Source organism: Rutilus rutilus, assembly GCF_951802725.1.
Source record: "Rutilus rutilus genome assembly, chromosome: 17".
Classification (NCBI taxonomy): Eukaryota; Metazoa; Chordata; class Actinopteri; order Cypriniformes; family Leuciscidae; genus Rutilus; species Rutilus rutilus.
In genome coordinates, this window is record NC_140230.1 from 17,387,856 (window position 1) to 17,413,397 (window position 25,542).

At 40.1% G+C, this 25,542-nt stretch overlaps 2 protein-coding genes across 5 annotated transcripts; both read right to left on the reverse strand.

Moving 5' to 3' along the window:
- Positions 1-925: 925 nt before the first annotated feature.
- On the reverse strand, positions 926-4,321 carry LOC311275703 (uncharacterized protein). Of its 4 annotated transcripts, none has more exons than XM_084384893.1 (4): positions 4,153-4,321; positions 4,024-4,073; positions 1,956-3,920; positions 939-1,858 (listed from the first exon to the last, which is right to left on the reverse strand). In XM_084384893.1, the coding sequence occupies exons 1-4, from the start codon at positions 4,179-4,181 to the stop codon at positions 1,164-1,166; spliced, it is 2,739 nt and encodes a 912-aa protein (XP_084241019.1). In that variant the 5' UTR covers positions 4,182-4,321; the 3' UTR covers positions 939-1,163. The 4 variants fall into 4 exon arrangements, with proteins under 4 accessions (XP_084241018.1, XP_084241019.1, XP_084241020.1 ...); XM_084384894.1 differs by having other exon boundaries at positions 966-2,595; positions 2,833-3,920; XM_084384895.1 differs by having other exon boundaries at positions 974-2,530; positions 2,724-3,920.
- Positions 4,322-5,821: 1,500 nt separating this feature from the next.
- Positions 5,822-10,305, reverse strand: LOC311275771 (C-X-C chemokine receptor type 3-like). Its single transcript, XM_084385011.1, has 3 exons — positions 9,953-10,305; positions 9,078-9,434; positions 5,822-7,929 (listed from the first exon to the last, which is right to left on the reverse strand). Exons 1-3 carry the CDS (start codon positions 9,962-9,964, stop codon positions 7,180-7,182), a joined length of 1,119 nt encoding a protein of 372 aa, XP_084241137.1. The 5' UTR covers positions 9,965-10,305; the 3' UTR covers positions 5,822-7,179.
- Positions 10,306-25,542: the final 15,237 nt, after the last annotated feature.

Below are 25,542 nucleotides of genomic sequence, written 5' to 3' on the forward strand. Positions count from 1 at the left end.
AGTGTTTGATAACTTTATTCAATTTCTGTGTAATTTCTACCTGTTAGACAGGAGGGGCACAGGTAAACATGACATTTATGGCTTATGTGAAGATTATTTTAAGTTCACTTACATTAAAAGTTATTTTGGAGCCTATAAATGTTAAAATTGATAGATTTCAATACACTGTAATGTTGAATGGTGATAAATGTTTCAAAGTGAAAAAATAAATTAAAAATTCACTCAAGACATCAGTAGCAGTATTGGTATCATTGATACTGGCCTTTATTCACAAAAAGATGCCATTAAACAAGTATTTAAAATATACTGTCTTTATATTGTTTCTACATTAATTTAGAGATTAACTGAACTTATTACATTATAAAATATAATTAAAAAACAAGCTATCTTGTGCAATTACAACAAAATTATCTCAATATAAAAACAAATACACTGAGTGAGCAAACATTTAAGTGAGATTTGCAACAGTTATTGAGCAATGTTTATAAATGAATAAAAGCCTTAAACGTCATAAAGTGATCTCTTCAGAAGAAATGACTGATTCCTAGACTTTCAATGGATGAAAATATAGAAAAAAAATATATTTAGGCTATGACCGTATAGGTGCTTCCCCGTGGTATAGAAAATTGATACATTTCAAGATAACGTATCAAAGTAGTATCATGACAACACTAGTGTAGGGTGCCACAAAATCTTGAAGGGTGCTATGACTGAAAAAGGGTTGTGAAACACTGGTTTACACTATGAAAGCAATCCAGTCAAATGCATTAGACTACCTCTGGAAGTTGTTGAAAGTGGACAAGCGCAGAACATTTTAGACACCTGTTTTTAGCATCCACTTTTTTGATCTGATCAACCAAAAAGGCATCTCCTGTTTAAACAGGGCATAAGAAAGAAAAAAGCAGATTATGTCAAACAAAGATGAGGTCATGCTAATGCAGCACAAACAATACTAAGACTCCCAGGAGACAAGGTTACAAGTTTGTTTATTTTTCAAAAACAAAGAGCAAACAGTAAATGAAGAAAACAAGGCCAAGTATGCAGCTATGACTTCACTTTATGCAACAACCTCAATATGCCTGGAGATAAATGCTTAGTTTGAGTAGTCTGAGAATACAGAGGTGCTGGACCTTGAAAGCCTGGCTGGACTGACTGCATCAGACTCATAGCTTTAAGTGGTATTTTACTGGGTTTCTCCAAAGGTTTGGAACCAAGAACTGCTGACTGCAGGCCACTGGGCTGGACCACAGACTGGTAACAGGCTTGTGCTGACTGCAGGCCACTGGGCTGGACCACAGACTGGTAACGGGCTTGTGTTGACTGCAGGCCACTGGACTGGGACACAGACTGGTAACGGGATTGTGCTGACTGCAGGCCACTGGGCTGGACCACAGACTGGTAACGGGCTTGTGCTGACTGCAGGCCACTGGGCTGGACCACAGACTGGTAACGGGATTGTGTTGACTGCAGGCCACTGGACTGGGACACAGACTGGTAACGGGCTTGTGCTGACTGCAGGCCACTGGGCTGGACCACAGACTGGTAACGGGATTGTGCTGACTGCAGGCCACTGGGCTGGACCACAGACTGGAAGCGGGATTGTGCTGACTGCAGGCCACTGGGCTGGACCACAGACTGGTAACGGGATTGTGCTGACTGCAGGCCACTGGGCTGGGACACAGACTGGTAGCGGGCTTGTGCTGACTGCAGGCCACTGGGCTGGGACACAGACTGGTAACGGGATTGTGCTGACTGCAGGCCACTGGGCTGGGACACAGACTGGTAACGGGATTGTGCTGACTGCAGGTCACTGGGCTGGGACACAGACTGGTAACGGGATTGTGCTGACTGCAGGCCACTGGGCTGGACCGCAGTCTGGTAACGGGATTGTGCTGACTGCAGGACACTGGGCTGGTCCACAGACTGGTAACGGGCTTGTGCTGACTGCAGGCCACTGGGCTGGACCACAGACTGGTAACGGGATTGTGCTGACTGCAGGCCACTGGGCTGGGACACAGACTGGTAACGGGATTGTGCTGACTGCAGGCCACTGGGCTGGACCGCAGTCTGGTAACGGGATTGTGCTGACTGCAGGCCACTGGGCTGGTCCACAGACTGGTAACGGGCTTGTGCTGACTGCAGGACACTGGGCTGGACCGCAGACTGGTAACGGGCTTGTGCTGACTGCAGGACACTGGGCTGGACCGCAGACTGGTAACGGGATTGTGCTGACTGCAGGCCACTGGGCTGGACCGCAGACTGGTAACGGGATTGTGCTGACTGCAGGCCACTGGGCTGGACCACAGACTGGTAACGGGATTGTGCTGACTGCAGGCCACTGGGCTGGACCACAGACTGGTAGCGGGCTTGTGCTGACTGCAGGCCACTGGGCTGGTCCACAGACTGGTAACGGGATTGTGCTGACTGCAGGCCACTGGGCTGGACCACAGACTGGTAGCGGGCTTGTGCTGACTGCAGGCCACTGGGCTGGACCACAGACTGGTAACGGGATTGTGCTGACTGCAGGCCACTGGACTGGGACACAGACTGGTAACGGGATTGTGGTGACTGCAGGCCACTGGGCTGGACCACAGACTGGTAACGGGATTGTGGTGACTGCAGGCCACTGGGCTGGACCACAGACTGGTAACGGGATTGTGCTGACTGCAGGCCACTGGGCTGGACCACAGACTGGTAACGGGATTGTGGTGACTGCAGGCCACTGGGCTGGACCACAGACTGGTAACGGGATTGTGGTGACTGCAGGCCACTGGGCTGGACCACAGACTGGTAACGGGCTTGTGCTGACTGCAGGCCACTGGGCTGGGACACAGACTGGTAACGGGATAGTGCTGACTGCAGGACACTGGGCTGGGACACAGACTGGTAACGGGCTTGTGCTGACTGCAGGACACTGGGCTGGGACACAGACTGGTAACGGGATTGTGCTGACTGTAGGCCACTGGGCTGAACCATAGACTGGTAGCAGTCCTGTCCTGGATTTTGGCCACTAGGCCAGACAACAGACTGGTATCTAGCTTGAGCTAACTGCAGACCACTGGGCCAGTCCACTGATTGTGAGCCAGTTTGTGTAGGTTTTTGTAAACCAAGCTGGAGCAGAAACTGTGAGCTGGCTTGGGCTGGTTGTTGGATGCCAGATTGTGAGCTGGCTTGGGCTGGTTGCTGGATGCCAGACTGGTCCACAGACTGTGAGCTGGCTTGGGCGGGTTGTTGGATGCCAGACTGTGAGCTGGTTTGGGCTGGTTGTTGGATGCCAGACTGGGAGGTGGTTTGAGCTAGTTGTTGCATGCCAGACTGGGAGGTGGTTTGGGCTGGTTGTTGCATGCCAGACTGGGAGGTGGTTTGGGCTGGTTGTTGCATGCTAGACTGGGAGGTGGTTTGGGCTGGTTGTTGCATGCTAGACTGGTCCACAGACTGTGAGCTGGTTTGGGCTGGTTGTTGCATGCCAGACTGGGAGGTGGTTTGGGCTGGTTGTTGCATGCCAGACTGGGAGGTGGTTTGGGCTGGTTGTTGCATGCCAGACTGGGAGGTGGTTTGGGCTGGTTGTTGCATGCCAGACTGGTCCACAGACTGTGAGTTGGCTTGCACTGTAGACTGGTAACTGACTTCCACTAATTGGCCACTGGACTGGGGGCTGTTCTGCACCATTTCCTGGCTACTAGACACCACAGACTCGTTACTAGACTGTAATGGAGTTTCATAGTTGAGCTGTGTCGGCTCAGGTAGAGACTCAATGTGCATACTTGTACCCATTGCAGTGGTCACAGAACCAGAAACAAGACTGCCACTACCAGCTGAAGAGATCAGAGATCCTTGAAGTTCATTACTAGCATTAGAGTCAGAACCAGGCTCATGTGCATTAGTCACTGATCCAAAACCACTCCTGACAAAGCCACCAACTAGAAGAAAAAAAAAGTAAAAAAGGGGAAAATAAATAAAATAAAGACTCAAACAGACATGCTAGCAAACATGAATTATAGAATTTGCCTGGATAAACCTTACCACTTCCAATATGGTCACAGACACAAAGACTGAGAAGTGCCAAAGAAAACCTAAACACACACACACACACAAAAAAAAATTATTAGATGAATGCCAATTGTTAGCAAATACTACAATTTATCAGCATACCTTAAGAGTCGGCTAGTGGTACCCTCCATGGCCAAACAAAAATACAACAACTAACCACCTCAATAACATCACTAAAAAAACCATACAAAACATACTTGACTTCCAACACATATTAGTGTTGCCAAACGGGACTTTAGTGCTGGCAACTGCCATTTACCAATTGTTTACTGACAATCAGTTGTCATGGGGACATGTAATACTCAATTATTAGGTTCAGGTGTTTCAACTCTTGACAGCTGCCATCTCATTCAAGATATTTGCTTTTTTATACTATGATTAGGCCTACTGGACAAAAAGACAGCACACAAAATACTTTTTTGGGATTAATTAAAATACTTTATTTTTTGTTCAGTGAGAATAAATTTAGCATTTAAGGAAGCAGTAGAATGCTCACTGTTCAAATGTCTTAGTCTAGTCTAAACATGTGAAGGGAAATAAACTGCTGTACCCAAAATAACCACACGATGTCACTATTACGGCAACCATTTTACAGTGCATTCAAAAAATATTGAAGTCCATTTTCTTTACATTATGTTACAGGCAGCCTTATGCTAAAATGCTTAAAACATTTAAATAATAATAAATAAATAACAACAAAGCAAAAAGGCAGATCTGTGATAACTTTGAAAATGTAAATTTATTAAAAAGTTAAAGAAAAAAAAATCTTAACACTTAAAATTCAGCTCATCCCATTTCTCTGGATCATCTTTGAAATGTTTCTACACTTTAACTGGGGTCCACATGTGGCAAATTCAATTGATTGGACATAATTTTAAAAGAAACACACCTGTCTATAAATGGACTAAAAGCTGGAAATATTAAGAAAAATAAGCCATGATGAGGTCCTAGAGCTGCAGAGGCCATATATGGTTTTCCTTTTCATTGAAGCCTCTAGGGGGCAGCTGAGGAGTGCAAATGAATATGAACACACTGCCATAATATTATTGGTCTCATAATAACCTTTATATTCATATTTGTTAATTTGCTAATGCTATAACTGTGTTTACCTCTGTTTACCACATATAATACCGGTGTGGATAGCTTACACACATGACCCAGTTCTCAAAGGTTGACAGACCAGTTATACCATGTCAAAACAGGTCTGTGTAGACAATTACTGTAGGCCTAATGAAACTCGTGATATTCAATATATTCAGTCACTCTACCAGGGTTATGACAGTACACACAGTACTTTTTTTGCTATGGTCTGGCTAAAAACAATAAAAAATTCAAAACACTGGATGCAAAAACTGGGCAAACAGCACTGACTATCTGTCCACACTAGAAAAAGAGATGAATAGAAAATGATCTACATGACTCTTAACAATATTGCATTTCACAAATGTCAGTAAAAACTTTCATCCACATGCACACAAACACAACAGGAAATTAACACAGAAACTTGCAAAAATGCATGTTCCTCACACCGAAAGTGATGTTTATAACTGAGATTCTCAAAATCTATTTTTATATATTAACAATATAACAATACATTTTGGACAGTTTTCTTCATGTAATGACTCATGGGAAATATCTAATGAATACTGATGATATCAGATCGCATGACAGTGCAATCATACTGTCTTTCTACACAATAATGGTAATCACATGTTCTGCTTCAGGAAAAGGAACTGAGTAGGGTGAGACGCATGTGGTTATTTTTGTGTTTATATACCAGAAAGTCTTACTGTACCATAGAACAGTCAAATTTCACTACCTTTATAGAACTTTCTAAGAAAACTGTTTGTTGAAAGTTCACTCTGTTGTCAAAGTCATTGGGGTGGATCACATGTATTAAAATGTGCTTTGGCAGTTTACGGAAAAGTAAAACAAAAATCTTAATGTTTTCTCTCTGCGTTCTACACACAGGCCCTTCTGTTGTTCAAGATGATGATATGCTTTAAGTATTTAGAAGAACAATACACTGCAGTACATTACAAGGACTAGAGCAAATACAAATCCCCTCTTTTTCTTCTCTCTGTCATCATTTCTGTCCTTGGGGATATTCCACTCATGAGAAGGGAAAATTATTTATGCCTAAAAATACCAACAACGGTCTTTCCCAATTACCAATTCACCCTGTAAGAACATACTTCCCCCAAAAGATTTGAGAGGAAAACTTGCTTATGCAACATGGGGAAAGAATCTTTCATGACCCCATCTCACAGGAAACTACAAAACCGTCAAATCATTATTCCTCATTTGACGAGCAATTAATAAACCAAAATTTATTTCTAATATTCTTTTTTCTTTCATAAACATTTACTTAATATTTGAACTTTAACAGAAGTAGCAGAACATAATAAGCTTTCACTTGAAAGTGAAGATAAGAATTTGGGACATTAAAATAGCACTGTGATGGGACCCACCCTTCTAGAGACCACTGAAACATCTAAAAAAATACATGTCATTGTTAAGAAACTGAGATGACTTCCTGTCATGAGAGCAGAAATGATCTTGTTCATCTGCAGACCCGCTGATGGTGGTGATGAAATTCTGACATTTCAAAACTATTTCTCCCAGCTACACCAGACTTTATATAAAAAAATAAATGTATGGTTCATACATGAATGCATGCAACAGTTGACATTTACAATTGCAATATGACAAGGCTGATTTTGAAATTGACAAGTGGAAACGAACAGCTCTATTATCAAGCAAGTAGGCACAGTATATCGGCCAAAATGGCAAATACACTTACAGTACAGCGAAAAAATGAATAAATATCACATTGGACAGAGCAATAATCACCAGCATGATCATTTTACTGAATCAGAAGTGCAAATGAGTTGGCCAGCATTTCTTAATAAGAGCATAATGTTTTACTTCATTATCTAGTACAAAGGAGAATTTACCAGATTGCATGTACAAAACCCTTTGAAGGACTCTGTCGTCCAACATAATTATTCCATACATAGTAATGTCAATTATCTAATGCCTATGTGCTATGTTAAATAAAGAATTCATAAAATATTATGAGATTCAGAGCATCCAGTAGTCAATTATTGTTTTCATTGTATTCATGATTCATGTATCATCCTGTGTTTTTATTGTTGGTTTAAAGTCATTCATAGGTTGAAGTGAACCTTGCTCCTCTTGGACAGAAGCACTACTGTTTACTCCACTAGAGTCCCAAAGCGAAACCTCATTACTGTCTGTTTTACAAGCACTGAACTTCATCAAAGTCAGTGCGCGTCGCCGGAACTCTTTAGAGAGACAGAGGTAAATAACAGGATTGACAACGCAATGGAGAAGTCCGAAAATGGCCGTTATTTTGCTAGCTGTCCACTGCCTCCCTTCACACTCATCTGCCCCTGCTGAGGAGACCCTCTCCACCGGCTGAGCCGTGTTCACGATGAAGGCAATGTTGTAGGGTGTCCAGCAGATGAAAAAAGCCAGCACAAGTGCTGCAATGACAGATGTACTTCGGCCCTTCTTCTTCTTCTGGCATTTGGAGTCGTGCCATAGCTTCAGCAGGACGAAGAAACAACAGAACAGCAGCACAAGTAGAACAAAGCTCACAAGATGTGGAAACCGGGAGGCAAGACGCCAGGAATCAGGTGGATAAAAGTGAACACATTCCCCTTTACCCTTTAAGTGGCTCAGAAAGATCCAATCAGGGATTGAAAGGATCAGGCAAAAGATCCAGATAAGCAGGCAGGAACCGTAAACCACCATAGGTTTTTTACAGGAAAACATCTGTACTCCAGGGACGATGGACAGGTAGCAGTCAACACTGATGCAGGCCAACGTGAAGATACCACAGTAGAAATTGATCTGAAGAGATTTTGAAAGAGAATAGTTATTACAATACTATAGCAGACAGTCATTGACAAATTAGAATGTCCACAATACAAACAAGGAAATACAGTTTAAAAACACAGTATGTTGGTCTCATGTGGTTTTCAAAAACTTTCAAGAAAAGTTTACGTTTATTCATTTTCATAAAATACACACACACACGCAACAGCTTACAAGCAAAATATTAAGGAAAAAAACACTAAACTTGGTTAAGGTATTTATCTGACAATTTTTTTGGCAAAAAAAAAAAAGCAAACTACAGCTACAGGTTTAATTTGACTATGCAAAACAACAACAACTGCATCGAAAAACTACAACAAAAAGTTCACAAGAACAAGCATAAGCTGACCATAATCAATCATTAAAATGTTGTTGGTTCTCTCTTGTTTTTGCATGTATTAATTCATGTTTTCTTTGTATGACAGGCCTGACCAAATATTATGTTATTTTTTACAAATATTATGAATTATTATTAATTCATAAGTATCATTAATATATCAAGTCTTTGGGGAGTCGCACCACATGACATTTTACAATCTGAACTAACCTTGCCATAAAAAGGTCAAATTATCTGATAATTTAAGTTATATTGACCTTGATACAGTCATAAAGGTCTGGAGGGGTCTTTCTATGATATAATTTCTTGTTTTATATTTTTATTCTTCATGTTGGTCATACCAAACAACTTAGATTAAGCAGACAATTTAAAAAGAATGATACGAAATATTAAAGTTTTTTTTTAAGAAAATGGATAAAAACATGCTTATTATTATAGAAGAGGTGTATACAAGTGATTTTAAGTGAATGTTTTTACAAATAAAATAAAAGATAATTAGCTCACGTCATAGCCTCATGTCACTGTTAAAAATAAATTCACATTACACAAAACGTTATTTGTTCTAAAAACAACGGTCTCTTTACCAGATCCCGTCAGAAGATATCAATTTTGTCTGATAACTAAAACCTGTCATTCCAATCCATACTATGCTAACCTGAATTTCAGAGTCTCATTAACTCTTCCAACCATGTCTGATGATTGTGGCCGTTTATACAATAAAAATGGCATTCAACCCAGTAAAGTCTACAGACTTATCAGAGAGATACAGAAGCCTACAGTAACTCACCTTGAAAAGAGCACCAGCCAGTTTGCAGAGTCCTGTGCCCATGTTCCATCCCTTAACCGCATCTACAGCCCAGAGAGGCAGTGTGAGCAGCAGCAGTGTGTCTGATACACTCAGATGAGAGATGAAGATGTCCATCACACTCAGGTTCAGCCTCTTACGCCAAAGTATTACCAGCACCAGTCCGTTTCCCAGCAGCCCCCAGAAGAGCCCCACAGAGTAAAGCAGGGGAATGAAGACCGCCAAAGCACCAGAGACTGTGCTGGACGGGCAGATCACCTCCTTGTACTCATAATCGTAATTATAGTCGAAGGTTTTGTTTTCCTCAAACAGTCCGCGCAGGTCTACCTCCATGTTTGACTAAAATAAAAACAACAGACTTTAGCAAGGGTCAACAAACTGTAGAATGTCTGATACAAGTATGAGTGGACTTATAAAGAGCGGTAAGTGTTAAATGTGCAGTCACATGCTGGGTTTTCACATGATGTTGCAACAATAGCGAAATGGAAAGTAAAACATGGTGGGAGTGGGACAGCTGACTGCTGTTACAGAGAAAACAGATGAGATGAATACGCGCGCGCGCACATAAAAAAAACAAAAAACGAAACCTGTTTTGACATTGAGCTGCTGATCAGCTGAGTTTGCTAATGCATTCAGATATGTTGGGGGGTTTTAAGTTTGCAAAAGTTTTTAAGCTGCTCTCAATCTACACTTGTTTTTTGTCGTTTTTTTTGTTAAACGCGGTCTGTTGTCAGTGATCCAATTATAGCTATATAGGCTTCAACAAAGGTTAAACACAATACAGTAGCTCGTGTTTGAACAGGAGACATAATCATAAAACTAAAACTGTATAATATACAAGGCTGAGATCAACTTACAGGTGTTGCCATGTTCTTGATTCTCTTTGTCTCTTTCTCTTTCTTTCTATGCAGTCCGCATTTTCTTTAGTTTTACGTAATCCATCTGCTGAGAATCGTATGTTTGCTCATTGCAAATACATGGTTAGTTACCGTGCACGCGCAGTGTAAAAGAGGAGGAGGAATAGGTAAGATGATCCTGCCCTTGTTGTTTTTCTTCGTCTTGACCCATCACTTCATCCGGATAGCTATAGTTCCCTCCTACTCGCTACCACGTGCACTCTTGCCCCAACTGGTTAAAGATATCTCTCACAGAACACTTGTAATCGACTCGTTAGCGTTTGGCTTGCCACCCCAAATCTTCTTTCGCCACCAAGCGGCAGCTAACCGTATACGACATTTAGGATCAGTCATATTAAATTTGAACTGAACTTGCTATACATACACCCCACAGGGATTTGATATAGGATCCTTTTTTCCTCAAGCTTTTATTCAAAAGTTCTCAATAACACTATTATTCCTTCCATTAACACAACAAAAGATATTTGATTTTTGCATGCAGTAGCCAACCAAAAAATGTTTTCAGATATCTATTAATAATACAGTGGCCTCAAGGTCCACTTTCCCGCAGAGTTTAACAAACACACAAGATCTTCAACCTTAGAAAGTCACTATTCAAAACACTCAAAAAGTGACAAAAGTAATTCAAAATTCACTATTCCCTACACTACTCTACTAATAATCCACTTGAAGGAGTGAATAAAAAAATGAGTGAGTGAATTCGGACACAAGTGCACCGGAAGGGCTGCCGACATTGTTTGTGCTTGCTGTTTAATAATAATTTGATTTTAAAACTTATAGCAAACTGGCTGCTCCAATGGAAGGCTATAATGAAAATATTTATCTTGAAATTTGCATGGAAACTAGAATGTATAAACCTTAATTAAACATTTTAATTATCGAATAAAAATCAATTTATACCTCTATGATATTACGCTGTAGGGCAGGCTAACCACATTTTGGACCAGTAAATGGATGGATGGATGGATGATTCAGCTGCGAGCGCCATCTTCTGGCGAGACGCGGGAATTTATTCGGCATGGCCCTTACATTATGTGCATTATGTGCATTATGTGTATTCTCTAGCCGTCCGTTAAGTGTATATCAGTTCACTCGTTATTGCAGTGCATTTTGGGATTGAATGAGTGCACTCAATAACCTCCACTATGGTTTCATTAACTCGTTATTGCAGTACATTATGGGATTGAACGAGTGCACACGATAACGTCAATTATGGTTTCGGACACCACAAATGACTGTCCCCTCAAATTGTGCCCTATGTAAGGGTACAGGGGGCAATTTCATAGCCAGTGTTTGATAAGGGCTGGAGCTAAGCTCTGCTGGAAAGTGGATCTCTAGAGCCAGAGTTAAGAACCCGATGTATAATTTATAGAAATAAATATTATATATCCAGTGAAACATGCACCAAATATATGCAGAAGTTTTTTTTTTTTTTTACATAAAAGGCCCACTTATAAAAGTTAAGTACAAAAAGTAGAAAATTTGAAACCCCATTAGAATAATCAACGTTTAACAATCCCTATTGCCTGTTAAAATTTTCAAGTAATGAATGTAACATTTCTTCCCCCTTTTCACAATACTCCATCATCTGCATAATGCTGCATTGATGTCTGGATTCATTTATAATCATAATATTAAAATACAGCTGCAAGCTGCAATTATCTGTCACAGAAATGGTGGCTGTAGTGAAGCTCATGACAAAGGAGAAAACAAAATAGTCTTTAATTGTAACCTCAAACAAGGAAAACATGCAGGAGATAACTTGGAGACACTGAATCGAACTATAACAAACGACACCGGACCAGGAACTAACAAAACTGAGGGCTTAAATACACAGAGCAAACAAAAGAGCTAAGGTAATTAACAGGACAACAGGTGAACGGGATCAATTAAACACACTGGAAAACTGGGTCAAACAGACAAACCTCCAGGGTGATACAGGAGCCAGGGAGGTGCCAGTAGCTCAGGGAACCAGGAACGTGCCGCCTCCGTGGCCTTGACGAGGGATCTTGACTCAGCCTCTGTGGCCAGGGACGGATAGCACCCCATCCCCCCCAAAAAAATCTTGTGAGGTGATACAGAGATGCGTGCTACCCACACACACACAATATGGCTGTAGCCATCAATGACAGCATTGTATACTTGTAAGCAGCCAAGTCGATTACTTTAAGCAGCTGATGGCTGCTGGAAGGTGCTTGTTAATGGACGCGCTCGCTTGGGTGTTATTCACTGCAATGTCCACACCAAGTTAATATGCTTACATTGTAGATTTATTTTACCGTGACTGGTCCTCATTTCTAGTAAGCAAGAGTCCAACAAACAGTCAATAAATCCACAGTTCCAAGTCCTTTACCAGTACAGATTTCCTCAGCATGGCATACAGTGTAGCATAGCTTAGCGGTCAAAAAACTGTGTGCACCTTCCCTCCAGCAACACATGTCACCTGAAGGAAGGTTCCTACCTATATTCAGCAACCAATTACCCAAAAGAGAGACCCCTACTGGACACACACTTACATAAGGTTTAAATAAAGACAAAATGGCTCTTACATACCGGCCCCTAATTGGGATGAATCAAACATACCAATTCCCAACACATAACAAAGAGCCACACATAAATACAAATAGTGAAACTTAAATAGTGATAATGATAACAAAAGCCCTTAGCCCATAGACTCGTGTAAAAAACAAAGCTTCGCTACAGGCCTGTCTATAACACTGGTCTTAGTTTGTAAACGGACAGAGCGAACCAACCCCTTTGTGTCAGGGAATGTTTCCAAAACTCTTCCGAGTGGCCAGGAGCCTCGAGGCGCCGTTGGATCCATAATGGTCACAATGTCTCCAGGCTTGAGGCTATTCTTAGTTTTATTCCATTTCTGCCTCTCCTGCAGCAAAGGTAAGTATTCTCTCACCCATCTCTTCCAAAAGAGATCGGAAATGTATTGGACCTGTCTCCACCTTCTTTTTATGTACAAATCATGTGCATCAAACAATCCAGGGGATAATGTCGGTTTTCCTTTCAGCAACAGAATATGATTAGGGGTCAGAGCTTCAAGATCCATTGGATCATCAGACAATTTGGTGATTGGTCGATCATTTAAAATGGCCTCAACTTCACACAAGACGGTATGGAAACCATCGTCATCGAGCGTCTGCTGTTGGAGAACTGCAGTGAGGATTTTCCTCAACATGCGGATGACTCGCTCCCAAACCCCACCATAATGCGACCCAGCAGGAGGATTGAAACTCCACTTAATGCCCTTCTGGCATAAAACTCCTTGAATGTTAGCCTGATTCAATGATGAAAGTGCCTCTCTAAGTTCTCTCTTTGCCCCTATGAAATTTGTACCATTATCTGATAGAAGATGCTCCACTTGTCCTCTTCTACTGATAAATCGGCGCAGAGCATTAATACACGCATCTGTGTCAAGAGAAGTAGCCAATTCAAGGTGAACTGCTCTGCTGGCCAAGCAGGTGAAGATGACACCATAACGCTTCGCTGTGCCTCTTCCCTTCTTCACCACTATTGGTCCAAAATAGTCAACACCTGTGTTGGTAAATGGTGGATGGTCTGGCAGAATCCTCTCCTTGGGTAGGTCAGCCATCTTCTGCCCCATCATCCGGCCATTATATCTTTTACAGAAACAACATTCTTCTATGATCTTTCTAACAGCTGAGGTGGCACCTGTGATCCAATACCTCCTCCTTAATGTAGACAACATGTGGTTACGCCCACTATGCCCAAGCTGTTGATGTAAATCCTTCAGTATGAGGGTAGACACATGCTGATCTTTAGTGAGGAGTAGTGGATATTTTGTGTCTTCTGGCAAAGAGCCTCGTGTCAGCCGCCCTCCGACTCTCAAAAGCCCCTCATCCAACCATGGGTCCAGCTTATAGATGGTACTCTTTTTGCTCACTATATCCTTTCCAGAAGACAAAGCAGCGATCTCCTCAGGGAATCTTTGCTGTTGGCAGTAGCAAATTATGGCCAGCTCAGCTTCCATACGATCTTCTGCTGACAAAGGTTGTCCTCCTGTTGCACCTTTAACTATTCGACTCTCTTGCACCAAGGCACTTTGCTTGTTGGCATTAGCAATATCTGCCACCATCCTCTTGCGAATTCTTCTCAACAATAATATCCTCTTCAACCTAAGCAACCAGGCAACTGCTACTCGAAGTTTCCTCCAATCTGAAAAGTAAGCCATCAGCCAATCTGTACCCTTCAGTGAACTTTGAGTATTTACCACATTTACAACAGCTTCTTTCTTGACCTCGAGGTCGTCAACCCATACTGCAGTGTGCACAAGATTTTTGGGCCAATCCTCTTCTGGTTTGTACAGAAACTTGGGACCTTCTATCCATCGGGTTTTCTTAATAAATTCTCCAGCCCTCATTCCTCTGGATGCATCATCAGCTGGATTCTCCTTTGAGCCAACATATTGCCACTGTGATGTCTTTGTGCTTTCTCTGATAATAGAGACTCTGTTCGCAACAAAAGTATGAAAACGCTTGTCCTCATTCATGACATACTTGAGCACAGATGTACTGTCTGTCCAAAAGACAGATTCTTGCAACTGGAGCCTCAGCTCTTTCTTTAACATCAGGTCAACACGAACAGCGAGCACAGCAGCAGTTAACTCCAAACGGGGAATAGTGATGACCTTTAAAGGTGTTACTCTGGCTTTGCCCATGAGGAAGGCAACATGAATGTCACCCTTGCTATTCTGGATTCTAAGGTAAGTGACCGTGCCATACCCCTGTTCGCTTGCATCTGAAAAATTATGAAGCTGAGCATTTATGCAAGACCCACAGCTTATGGGCTTAACGCATCTCTCAACTTTGAATTCAGACAGTGCATTCAGCTCCTTCAACCACCTTGTCCAGTCACGCAAAATGTCATAGGGCACAGTCTCATCCCATCCGAAATTCCTCCGACATAACTCCTGTAGCATGATCTTAGCAGGCAGCACAACTGGTGCCAAAAACCCAAGTGGATCATATACTGAACTGGAAATTGATAACATCCCACGTCTTGTGCAGGACTTCTCCTGGACCTCCATTTTGAACTTAAATGAGTCAGTTTCCGCACACCACAGCAATCCAAGTGCTCTCTCAACCGGCAGGCTGTCCCTGTCCAGATCCAGCTCCTTCCACTCTTTGGCTCGGTGCTCCTCGGGAATGGTTTGCAGGACAGTGCGCTTGTTGCTACTCCATTTTGTCAGAGTGAAACCTCCTCGCTGACAAAGAATGGAAAGATCATTAACTAAACAAACTGCTTCATCTTCAGAAGCCACACTCTTAAGGCAATCATCTACATAGAAGTTTTCTTTGAGAGTTTAAACAACCTCTTCTCGGAACTCAGATTGATGATCATCTGCTGTTTTTCTCAAAGCAAAGGCAGCACAACTCGGAGAAGAGACAGCCCCGAAGAGATGGACATTCATGCGAAACACTGCCACTTCTTTTGTAAAATCTCCGTTCTGCCACCACAAAAAACGGATAAAGTCCCGGTCCTCTTCTGCCACCCGTACCTGATGAAACATTGATTGTATGTCACCCATGACCGCTACAGACTCCTGCCTAAACCTCAAGAGAACTCCAATCAACGTGCTTGTGAAATTGGGACCTTGTAAAAGGACTTGATTCAAAGATGTTCCATTGAATGCAGCACCACAATCAAAAACCACCCGCAAGTTCCTCTTCTTGGGATGACGTACCCCATGGTGAGGAATGTACCACACTTTTCCACTCTCACGTTTAAGCTGATGAGTGGGCACTTGCTCTGCATATCCCCTTTTGATCATTTCATTTACAAATGATACATACTCCTGATAAAACTGATCATCTCTCTGAAATCTCCTCTTCAATCCAAGTATCCGCTGTTTTGCCACAGAGAAATTGTTAGGAAGATACACATTTTCTTTTTTAAATGGTAACTTCAAGATGTAATGATTGTCCTGAAGCTTGGCAGAACTCTCTGCAATCTCCAAAAATCTAATATCCTCTCTTGACAATCCTTGCTCTTCTGCAGCTCTTTCATTAAAGTCATGGTTGTATTGTTTAAACAACATCTCTTCCAATCTACACACAGAAATCCTGTTAACCACTGCAGAACAGTCTTCAGCCTCAAAGCTACCTGCATGCACAGGTCCATTGATGACCCAACCTAATGCCGTTCTCATAGCATAAGGGCCATCCCCATGGCTGTTTATGACTTCCCAAGGCTCTAACATCTTAGGAGCGTTGTTTCCAATCAACAAATCAACGTTAGCCATTATGCGGGGAACTTTAACCTTTGCCAGGTAAGGCCACTTAGACAAATCTCCTTTAGACACAATGTTGTCAGAACTTACAGGCATTTGTTTCTGTGTGAGCGTTTGTGGAAGTTGATAGAAGATGTTACCATCAATACCAGACACTTCCAAACCTGAGAGTGCGTATGCTGATACAACTCTTTCCTGTCCCATAGTTTGTAATAGAAATTGAGTTCCTCTACCAGAAAGATTCAGCCGCTGCATAAGACTTTCAGTACAAAAAGTCGCAGAACTGCCAGGATCCAGGAATGCATACGTCTGGATTATCTGATCTCCTTTACTGGCCTTGACTTGAACTGGTAAGATAGAAAGCAGACAGCGATCTTTTCCGGCCCCTGTATGACCACATGTTTCGGCAGATCCTACGAACTTGCATGCATCCGCCTCCTCTGAATTGGCCGTATATCTGTCAACATGAAGCACAGTGGGATGGTGCTGACAACATATCCTACAAGTCAACCGCTTGCCACAATTACGACTCATGTGCCCAGCATTTAAGCAACCAAAACAAAGCTCTTTCTCCTTTAGAAAGTCCATCTTTTCCCTTTGCTTCTTCCTTTTGAATTGTTGACAGTACTCCAATACATGATGCTTAGCACACCACACACATAATGGAATCACTTTAGAATTGTTTGGTGGTAATTCTGTCCTCATATTCTTAGAGGTTTCCCCAGATTCCACTGGTGCAATGCTAGTGGCAAAGATGTTTCCCTTAACTCTGCCTTCTGGACATAGCCTTGGTCGATTAACAGGTCTTGTGATAGTTGGCAGATCCCTAATGTCACCAAACAAAGGATCCATTAGGATGCCCACCTGTCTTTCAATAAAATTCACAAGATCTTTGAACAAAGCTCTACATTGAGTATTTTCCAGAATATTATGTGCGACAGTTCTCCACCGCTCTCTGATCTTGAAAGGCAATTTACACATAATAGCTCTCATATTGCTTGGCATATCTAACTCCTGGAGGTATTGCAATTCCTCAGTGACGTTGCAACAACCACGCAGAAAGAGGGCATACGATTGCAAAGCATTGACATTCTCCCCTTTTATTGCGGGCCAAGACAAGGCTCTTTCCAGATAAGCAGTGGCAATCTTGTACTTATTGCCAAAATGTTCTTGCATCAACTGTTTTGCCTTAGCATATCCAAGGTCCGGAGTCATGTGCAGGCAACTACGTACCAACTCTTGTGGCTGCCCCCTGGTGAACTGTTCCAAGTAATATAAACAATCACTACCGCTTGTCTTCTCCTCCACTCCCCTTTCAAAGGCTCTGATAAACGAAACATACTGAAAAGGATCTCCATCAAATAAAGGTATATCTCTGGCTGGTAAAGAGGAACCACGTTGCTGTTGGACAAGAGCTGATGTTATTTCATTTTGCCTTTGCATTATAGTGCCAATGTCCCCATACTGAATCTGCATTTGTGGCCGAAGAATCATTTCAGATGCTTGTTGTCCATATTGAACTGATGTGGGTCGGGGAATCATTTCAGATGCAAAAGGTCTACGAGGTTGAACTGATATGTCTCCTAATGCATGCTGGGAATTCCGCCTTTCTGAGTCCATACATTCATGCCAAGGCTGCTGACGAATTTTCTGATATGGCACAGAAGACGTCAAAGAGGGATCCACTGCTGGTACTTTATTTGCAGTTTTGCTATAGCCAACAAGTTCAAACTCCTCTGCCATTGGATTTAAGATAGTTGCAGATGGTTTCCCTTCTTCCTTTTCCAATTGAGACTTCACAACATGAGAGGCATTAGAAACACTGCGACTTTCAGAGGCCTTTAGAACTGCAAGTTTAGCATTGGATTCTAATAGCATTGCTTTTAGTTCCAGTTGTTCCTTTTTCCTCTTAATCATCTGCTCTTGCTCCTCCAAGTCCTGCCTTTCCTTTAAAGCTGACATACGAGCAAGCAGTGCAGCCTTATTTGCCTCGGCTATAATTCTGGCAGAAGAAACACTACTGCTTGTACTCGTTTTACTTGGATGTCTACTACCAACATTTGAAATACTATCATCTGGATTGACCCCATCAACATTGTCATTCATGACCTCAGTTGTAGTAATTTCAACATTTTCATTACATGATACCCACATTTTGATTTCAGAAATAAAATCATTATTTACAATCATTTTTGCCTTAAACCATGTGTCATGTTTTTCCTTCTCACTTTCAGGTAACATACCCATCAAAGAACCATGAATACCTTTTACTTCATCAAACAAATCCAAAAGATCAACAAAAGCACTTTGCACCTCTTTTACATTTCTTTGTTGCATCAGACCTTGTATCTTTTTCCTTAAATTAGTAGCTTTAGTTAATACAGATTTTCTATCACTCTGCAACCTTTCAACCCTTTCTACAAACGCTTTAGGAGTTAATTTCACAACACGTTTTTGTTTGTCCATTTGAACATCAACATCAGTAAAAACACCATTGTTCAACTGAAGCGCTTCCATAGGCCTGTGCTCAGTTGCAGCAGGCTCCATAATCTACCGTTTTCAAAGCACAATCGAAGCAACAGTGAATCTAGTTCGCAAAGTTAGTTATACTCTTTGACCACCAATGCATTGGATTTATGTCCCCATGTTGTGTGCACAGAAAGTTAAATGGCCATTCAACAATAAGTAGCGCTACTAAACATACCTCTTCACGTTGGGCGCCATATGAACAAAAGCTCGCTCCTTTGCTGAAGTTTGTAGAGCAGCTCCAGTGTCTTTCCTCGTGCTGGTAGATGGTCCCTGACCCAAAAGCAAAGACGCACACATATAATCCACAGATATGCGATGTCCTCCTGTCGTGGCTGCAGCTGATCTCAGATGTAAACGAAATTGATGCAAAGTTCCTCCAACATTCCACTCAGTCTCGTTCAACAGATGATGAGACTCCAATGCAAAAATAGGTAAACTCAGTTCCTTTTGAGTAAAACAAGTTTTTTGACTAAATGTAAGCAGCCAAGTCGATTACTTTAAGCAGCTGATGGCTGCTGGAAGGTGCTTGTTAATGGACGCGCTCGCTTGGGTGTTATTCACTGCAATGTCCACACCAAGTTAATATGCTTACATTGTAGATTTATTTTACCGTGACTGGTCCTCATTTCTAGTAAGCAAGAGTCCAACAAACAGTCAATAAATCCACAGTTCCAAGTCCTTTACCAGTACAGATTTCCTCAGCATGGCATACAGTGTAGCATAGCTTAGCGGTCAAAAAACTGTGTGCACCTTCCCTCCAGCAACACATGTCACCTGAAGGAAGGTTCCTACCTATATTCAGCAACCAATTACCCAAAAGAGAGACCCCTACTGGACACACACTTACATAAGGTTTAAATAAAGACAAAATGGCTCTTACAATACTCTTGGGTACAGTTCTGGGGCTTGAAGGACTCCGTATCAGACTCATGTTCTGGACTGGGCCTGTGGCTGAGCTCTGTCCCCCAGAGAGGGCTCATGGCTGAGCTCTGGGGCGTGAGTGGGCTACAGGCTGGAAGACTGGAGGGATGTGTGTGTGGTCGCGACAAACAAGAAAAGTACCACCTCTCTGACCATGCCAGGGCAGACAGGATGACAACGCTGTTCGTTAGGTCCATTAGCTGTTGGTACATGCATGAATTTCTTATTATTGCTGTTAATATTATCATTGCAAATAAAAATATGTTTTAAAAATATTATGATATGTGATCCCTATCTGTTCTAAAAAAAAATTACAAAACTTGCCGTCTCTTATTTGGACCAGGTATTACGTTTATTTCTTACATCTGAAACTTATTTAAACTTGTAATGCACAATGAAAATGTGTGTCATATATCACAACAAAACTACTTGAATAGGCCTACACATCTCTTTTTTACCTTTGTTTTGAAGTTTATGACAAACTGGGTTTTTTTATCCTTTAAACAGTTTAATGGCCAACTGAAGTGCCTTGAAACGCACAGCATTATTTAATGTGTTGACATCATTTCCACTGAAACAGGAAGACAGGGTGGGACATCGAACAGCTCCTCCCCTTTTAACAAAACAAAGTGTAATACAGTCGATATTCTGATCATATTTGTTTCCCAAGCACATTTTACCAATTCAAAACCACATCAATCTTAATAAATACTATTAGTTTTATAATCATTTGACATATAATTGTTAACGAGGGCTCAACCTATCTGTCATTGGAGACTATAAGTATTAGGTAAAGTATTAAGTGTGAAACCACCAAAAACTCTTTAAAGTCTTTTGTAGTTGACATGGGTCTTTTCTTCTCAATCTGTTTGTTTTTTTTGCTGATGCCTTAATTTTACAATTTCTAAAGCATTGTATCCTTCTCATGGGCTTTTCATAAGTTGACTTTTGACCTTTCAGTGTGAGCCAAATCTCTTTTTTGGCCTATTTTACATGTAAAACAAAAAAACGGCCTAATCCACATATAAATATAAGGCATTTTCTCACTTTAAGCCCTAACCAACTATTACATATTTCCTATTAATGATTACAATCTTAATAATATTTTTTTTCAAATTGGTAAAATGTGCATGGAAAAACATATAATCAGAATATTAACTTGCCTAATAATTATGCATGCACTGTAAAAAAGAAAGTATTGCTACTCCTATAGTTCTAGTGCCAAGAGGGAGACACAACCAATCCACTTATACAATTCATAGTTGAATTGGAGTCCTGTTTACTTTTTTTTTTACTTTTTTTTTTTTTTTTTGCTTTAATGTTCTAATTCTAATTCTATCATAATTTAATATCGTTATAAACCAGTTTGAATTTTTTTCTTGGAACATTTAAACTTACAGTACAGTACAGTACAGTAAAAACCTCAATAATAAAAAGTTACATACATGTCATACATGTTCTCATTTATGTTTTCAGAGCATCCTGTTCACCACCACCAACTCTGATGATGATCAGTTCAATATTCAGTGCCATCAAGCTTTACCCGACTGATCCATCAAATAAAATATCAGTAAATAAACATTGACATGAGCATCTTCATAGGACAAAAATGAAAAAGTATAATTTTTAAATGTTCATCAAATGCACCCGGTGATTTGGTACAATCAATCTTGTCTTGACTTCTCCCCCAAGCAATGGGTGGCAATTTTGGTCCAGATGTTTATCAATGCTGCAGCAAGATGACAAAGATGATAGATAACATCATAAAGAACAGGTTTTGTCTCTTAAACATACATATTTCCCCACTGTTTGCAAAGACAAAAGTTACACTAATACACTCTAACTGTACTACTGATGTGTTTTGAAGTGTATTACAGATGTAGTGCTCCCTCTAGTGTTTTTATGATCTAAAATGCAGCTGAATTGTATTAAATATTCTCCACGTGTGGTGGTGGCTGGAGAGCTGACCTTTTTGCCCATCAAAAACAAAATACATTTTGTTGCCATTTCTTTTCCACTTGTACATTATCACTCAAACCGTGAAGCATCCATCTATTCTCCAAACCTCTTGTTGATGTGCTTAGGAGGAGCATACAGCAAGACATACAGTATGGCCCTCAAGGTCCACTACTGTCCTACAGAATTTAACTCCAATCTAATCAAACACACTTGATCTAATCAATATCTTCAGGATTAGAAAGCTGCATCTGAGTTTAATCGGGGTTGAAGCTAAACTCTTCAGGAAAGTGGATCAGAGTTGCTTTGTTGTAGAGCCATTGATGTACAGTAAGTGTTTACATTTATGCATACATGGCACACATAAGCCTACATTTCTGGAGCATGTTGAAGACTAATTGAATCCAAGCCTGTTTTACAATAGTAACTGTAAAGAATTGTTTCATAAGTGTTATATTTTATTATTATTATTATTATTATTTACTGAAGTCATAACAGTCAACAAGTGTCTCGTGTTAAAATTATTTCCGGTTTCTTTCAAATACTGGCATGGCAATATTTTCACCATATTTACATGTTTTAATGGTTTGTTATGCAATCAATGATTTAATAAGTTATTATAAAGTGACTAACAGTATATGGTCTATACTGTACACTACAGTGAAGAAAATAGCTTAGGGGTGTTTCCAGTTTTATTTTAGGCCTCCTAGTCTGTTCGGTCATTTTTGACCAATTTCCTTTTTATTTATTTAATAAATAATAAAATAAAATGACTTTTTTAGATATGCAATCTGAACAGTTTACTGCAAAATGGCACTTCAAAATGATTTTAAAAAGAAATACTAAACTAAATAATAATAGTTGGAAAAAGTCTAAATAAATGTCCCAACGTACATTTGTAAGCATAAAAACGAGAATTCTTTCACAGCAGGTAGTGTTGTGAGACTTGTGACAGAAGTCAAGAGTATCAAGAGTTCACACACATTAGACGTCTTATATGGGGACGAACGCTCGATTACGGTGCCGTTGAGAAAACCTGCTACCACCAGATGGCAGTATGTATACTGCCATTTAGTGGTAGCAGGTTTTCTCAAACAGCTGTGTGTGGATCGTGCAAGACTAAACCGGCGAAATGAAAGTCTCAAAATGCAAATGAATCAAATAACCCGTGGCCAGTTGCATAAACTGTTAAAGGGATAATACTCCACTTTAAAATGAAAATTATGTCATCATATACTCACCCTCATGTTGTTTCAAACCTGTATGAATTTCTTTCTTCTGCTGAATATCAGTAACCAGACAGTTTCTGGTCTCATTGACTTGCATAGTAGGAAAAAAATATACTATGGAAGTCAATGAGACCAGAAACTGTCTGGTTACTGATATTCTTCTAAATATCTTTCTTTCTGTTCAGCAGAAGAAAGAAATTCATACAGGTTTGAAACAACATGAGGGTGAGTATATGATGACAGATTTTTCATTTTAAAGTGGAGTATCCCTTTAAGACTAGTCTTACAAGTTAGTCATCCAATTTTATTCTTTAAAACTGTTAATAACTTTTTAAAGTCAGTAACATAAAAACATAGATTGGTCTAATTTGACACCAAACAGTAAGACTGATTACCCCTAACTAACTTCTAGTTGATCATACTAGTTCTTAAGACACAGTCTTAACATAATGGCTATGTTTATGCAACTGGCCCCAGGGGGCCACTGATCCACAAATGCACATCTTATTGTTGGATGCACAAATTCTGACCTAGCCTACATTAATAAAAATTATTTTATATTTTATATTATATATTATATTAATTTTATATTACCAACTATGTCTCTATTTGTACAAAATGCTACACATTCATGTGATTCTGGATTTTGCACACACAAGTTGTATTGTAGGCTATTAGTTTAAATGTAGCCTATATGACGCACATTTGTGAATTAGTCAAATAGATGGGTAGTTGTGCACAGTGCACACATTTATAATTAAGGCACCAGACCTTAATTTAGTTGTTTGTGTGTGTGTTGTGAAATGCTTAAAAACCGCGAAAAGAAAGTCTCAAAATCCAACTGAATCAAATAAGATAAACTCAGAAAAGAGGTCAATAAATGAACGCGTGTCACCTGATCCACACATGCACATATTCTTTGTTGCATGCGCAAATTAGGATACACTAATACAAAGGAAAACATTTGTATTCACAAAAATATCTCTATTTGTACAAATTGCTACACATTCATTCAATTTAGAATTTTGCATACGCAAGTTGAAAGGCATTTGGTTGTGGATAGTAAAAACATACCTGCAACATTTACCAAGTTCATGGATAATTGTGCTTGCACGTGTTAATCATTTTGATATAGGCCTATATATATATATTCATCCCATTTCAAGAGTCTCGATTCTCCTATATCAGGAGTTCCAGGTGTCAAAAGAATTGACTTCATTGTTTCAAGCAATGAAGCCGAGATGCCAGCTGAAACCCATCCTCATTTGTCCGGTTTAATCAATTCCTAATCCTTTTTGGCTTCTTTTTAATGGTGGTGTGCCACCAGTATTTTAAAAAAAGAAACATTATGTTTCATTGTCATTAAGCAGGTGCGAATTGGTCGTGAGATAGCGTTGAAATGAGACACAGTGTGAATCACAGAGGAGCCTACGATCATGGTTTCAGTCAAAGCATTATGCAGACTATTATATAAACATATCTTTAAAGTCTAAATATATACTAAGCTGCATAAACGCTTCAGCTATCTACTGCCCATTATTGTCATAACATGATTTTGACCTTGATTTTGAAGTCATGTTATTTTTTCACCCGATGGCAGCAAACTGGCACAAACTCAAAGCATACGTGTAAAAAGTATATTTTGTGCATGCTACACACTCAAATTGATTTGTTTCGCTATATTGGGTGGACCTTTTTTTTTTTTGGAGTATTGGAGGCAATTGACAATAAAAAAAATGTTTTAAAAAAAAAGTTTGTCAGCAAAAGATAAAAAAATATGAAATGAGGACAATAAAAAACAATATTCATAAACGTATTTCCTCTCTATTGTATAACAACAGATGTTTTTCATTAACAACAGAGGAGGTTTGTTAAATTATACTATACAATATGCAAAAATGGTTACATATATATGCCTACATAAATGGATATTTACAGAAACAGCTGACAAGGTAGCATTTAAAAAAATACAGAAAGGTTTTGGGTCATTTCATCTCATATTCATACAGTAGAAGTTAAGAAAGAGCAAACTATTGTCTTTATGAATTTAATGGCAAAACTCAGCAATACTTAGTAACACTTACTCAGAAAAAAAACAAAAAAAGTATAAAGACTGCAGTTTTCTGTCCGCCATTTTCCCTATTGAATCAGGAAATTCGGGTGTGATGACTCATTAGGGCCCATTTTATTTAATAGCTAAACAGGCTTACGCTGATGTCACTGCGATGACGATGAGCCATGCTACTTGCTATAACGGGGTCAGTTTGGGTGGTTAGCAGCATAGCCAACTGACATTAACTAACAGCCACAGAAGGAAACTTCAGAGCTACCTCAGCAGATGCATACTCTCTAATAGCTAACTAATCCTTATGCTCTTAGGTATACTCATATATATATAAATATATATATAAAATGTAAATTTATTTAATTTTGAAAATTGTACTAGTAGTAAATATAAATACGTACACAATGCTCTCTAAAAGAGGTCATTTTACTTGCATTGAAACAAAAAACAAAACAAAAAATCACACCTAGCTCTGTTTCCTTTGTGGCTGCAGTCATTCTCAGAATAAAATACTCCTTCAGAGAATAACATCCTCCCAATTTACAGCTGAACAAGCATAATAAAAGAA

Excerpts from the sequence above, each read along its gene's own strand:
- LOC311275771 (XM_084385011.1), bottom strand. Across the intron at positions 7,930-9,077 it reads TGGCTGGTGCTCTTTTCAAG|ATCAATTTCTACTGTGGTAT; the intron begins GTGAGTTACTGT and ends AAATCTCTTCAG.
- LOC311275703 (XM_084384892.1), bottom strand. The coding sequence starts at position 4,181 with ATGGAGGGTACCACTAGCCGACTCTTAAG. Across the intron at positions 4,074-4,152 it reads ACCACTAGCCGACTCTTAAG|GTTTTCTTTGGCACTTCTCA; the intron begins GTATGCTGATAA and ends GTGTGTGTTTAG. Across the intron at positions 3,921-4,023 it reads CTGTGACCATATTGGAAGTG|TTGGTGGCTTTGTCAGGAGT; the intron begins GTAAGGTTTATC and ends TTTTTCTTCTAG.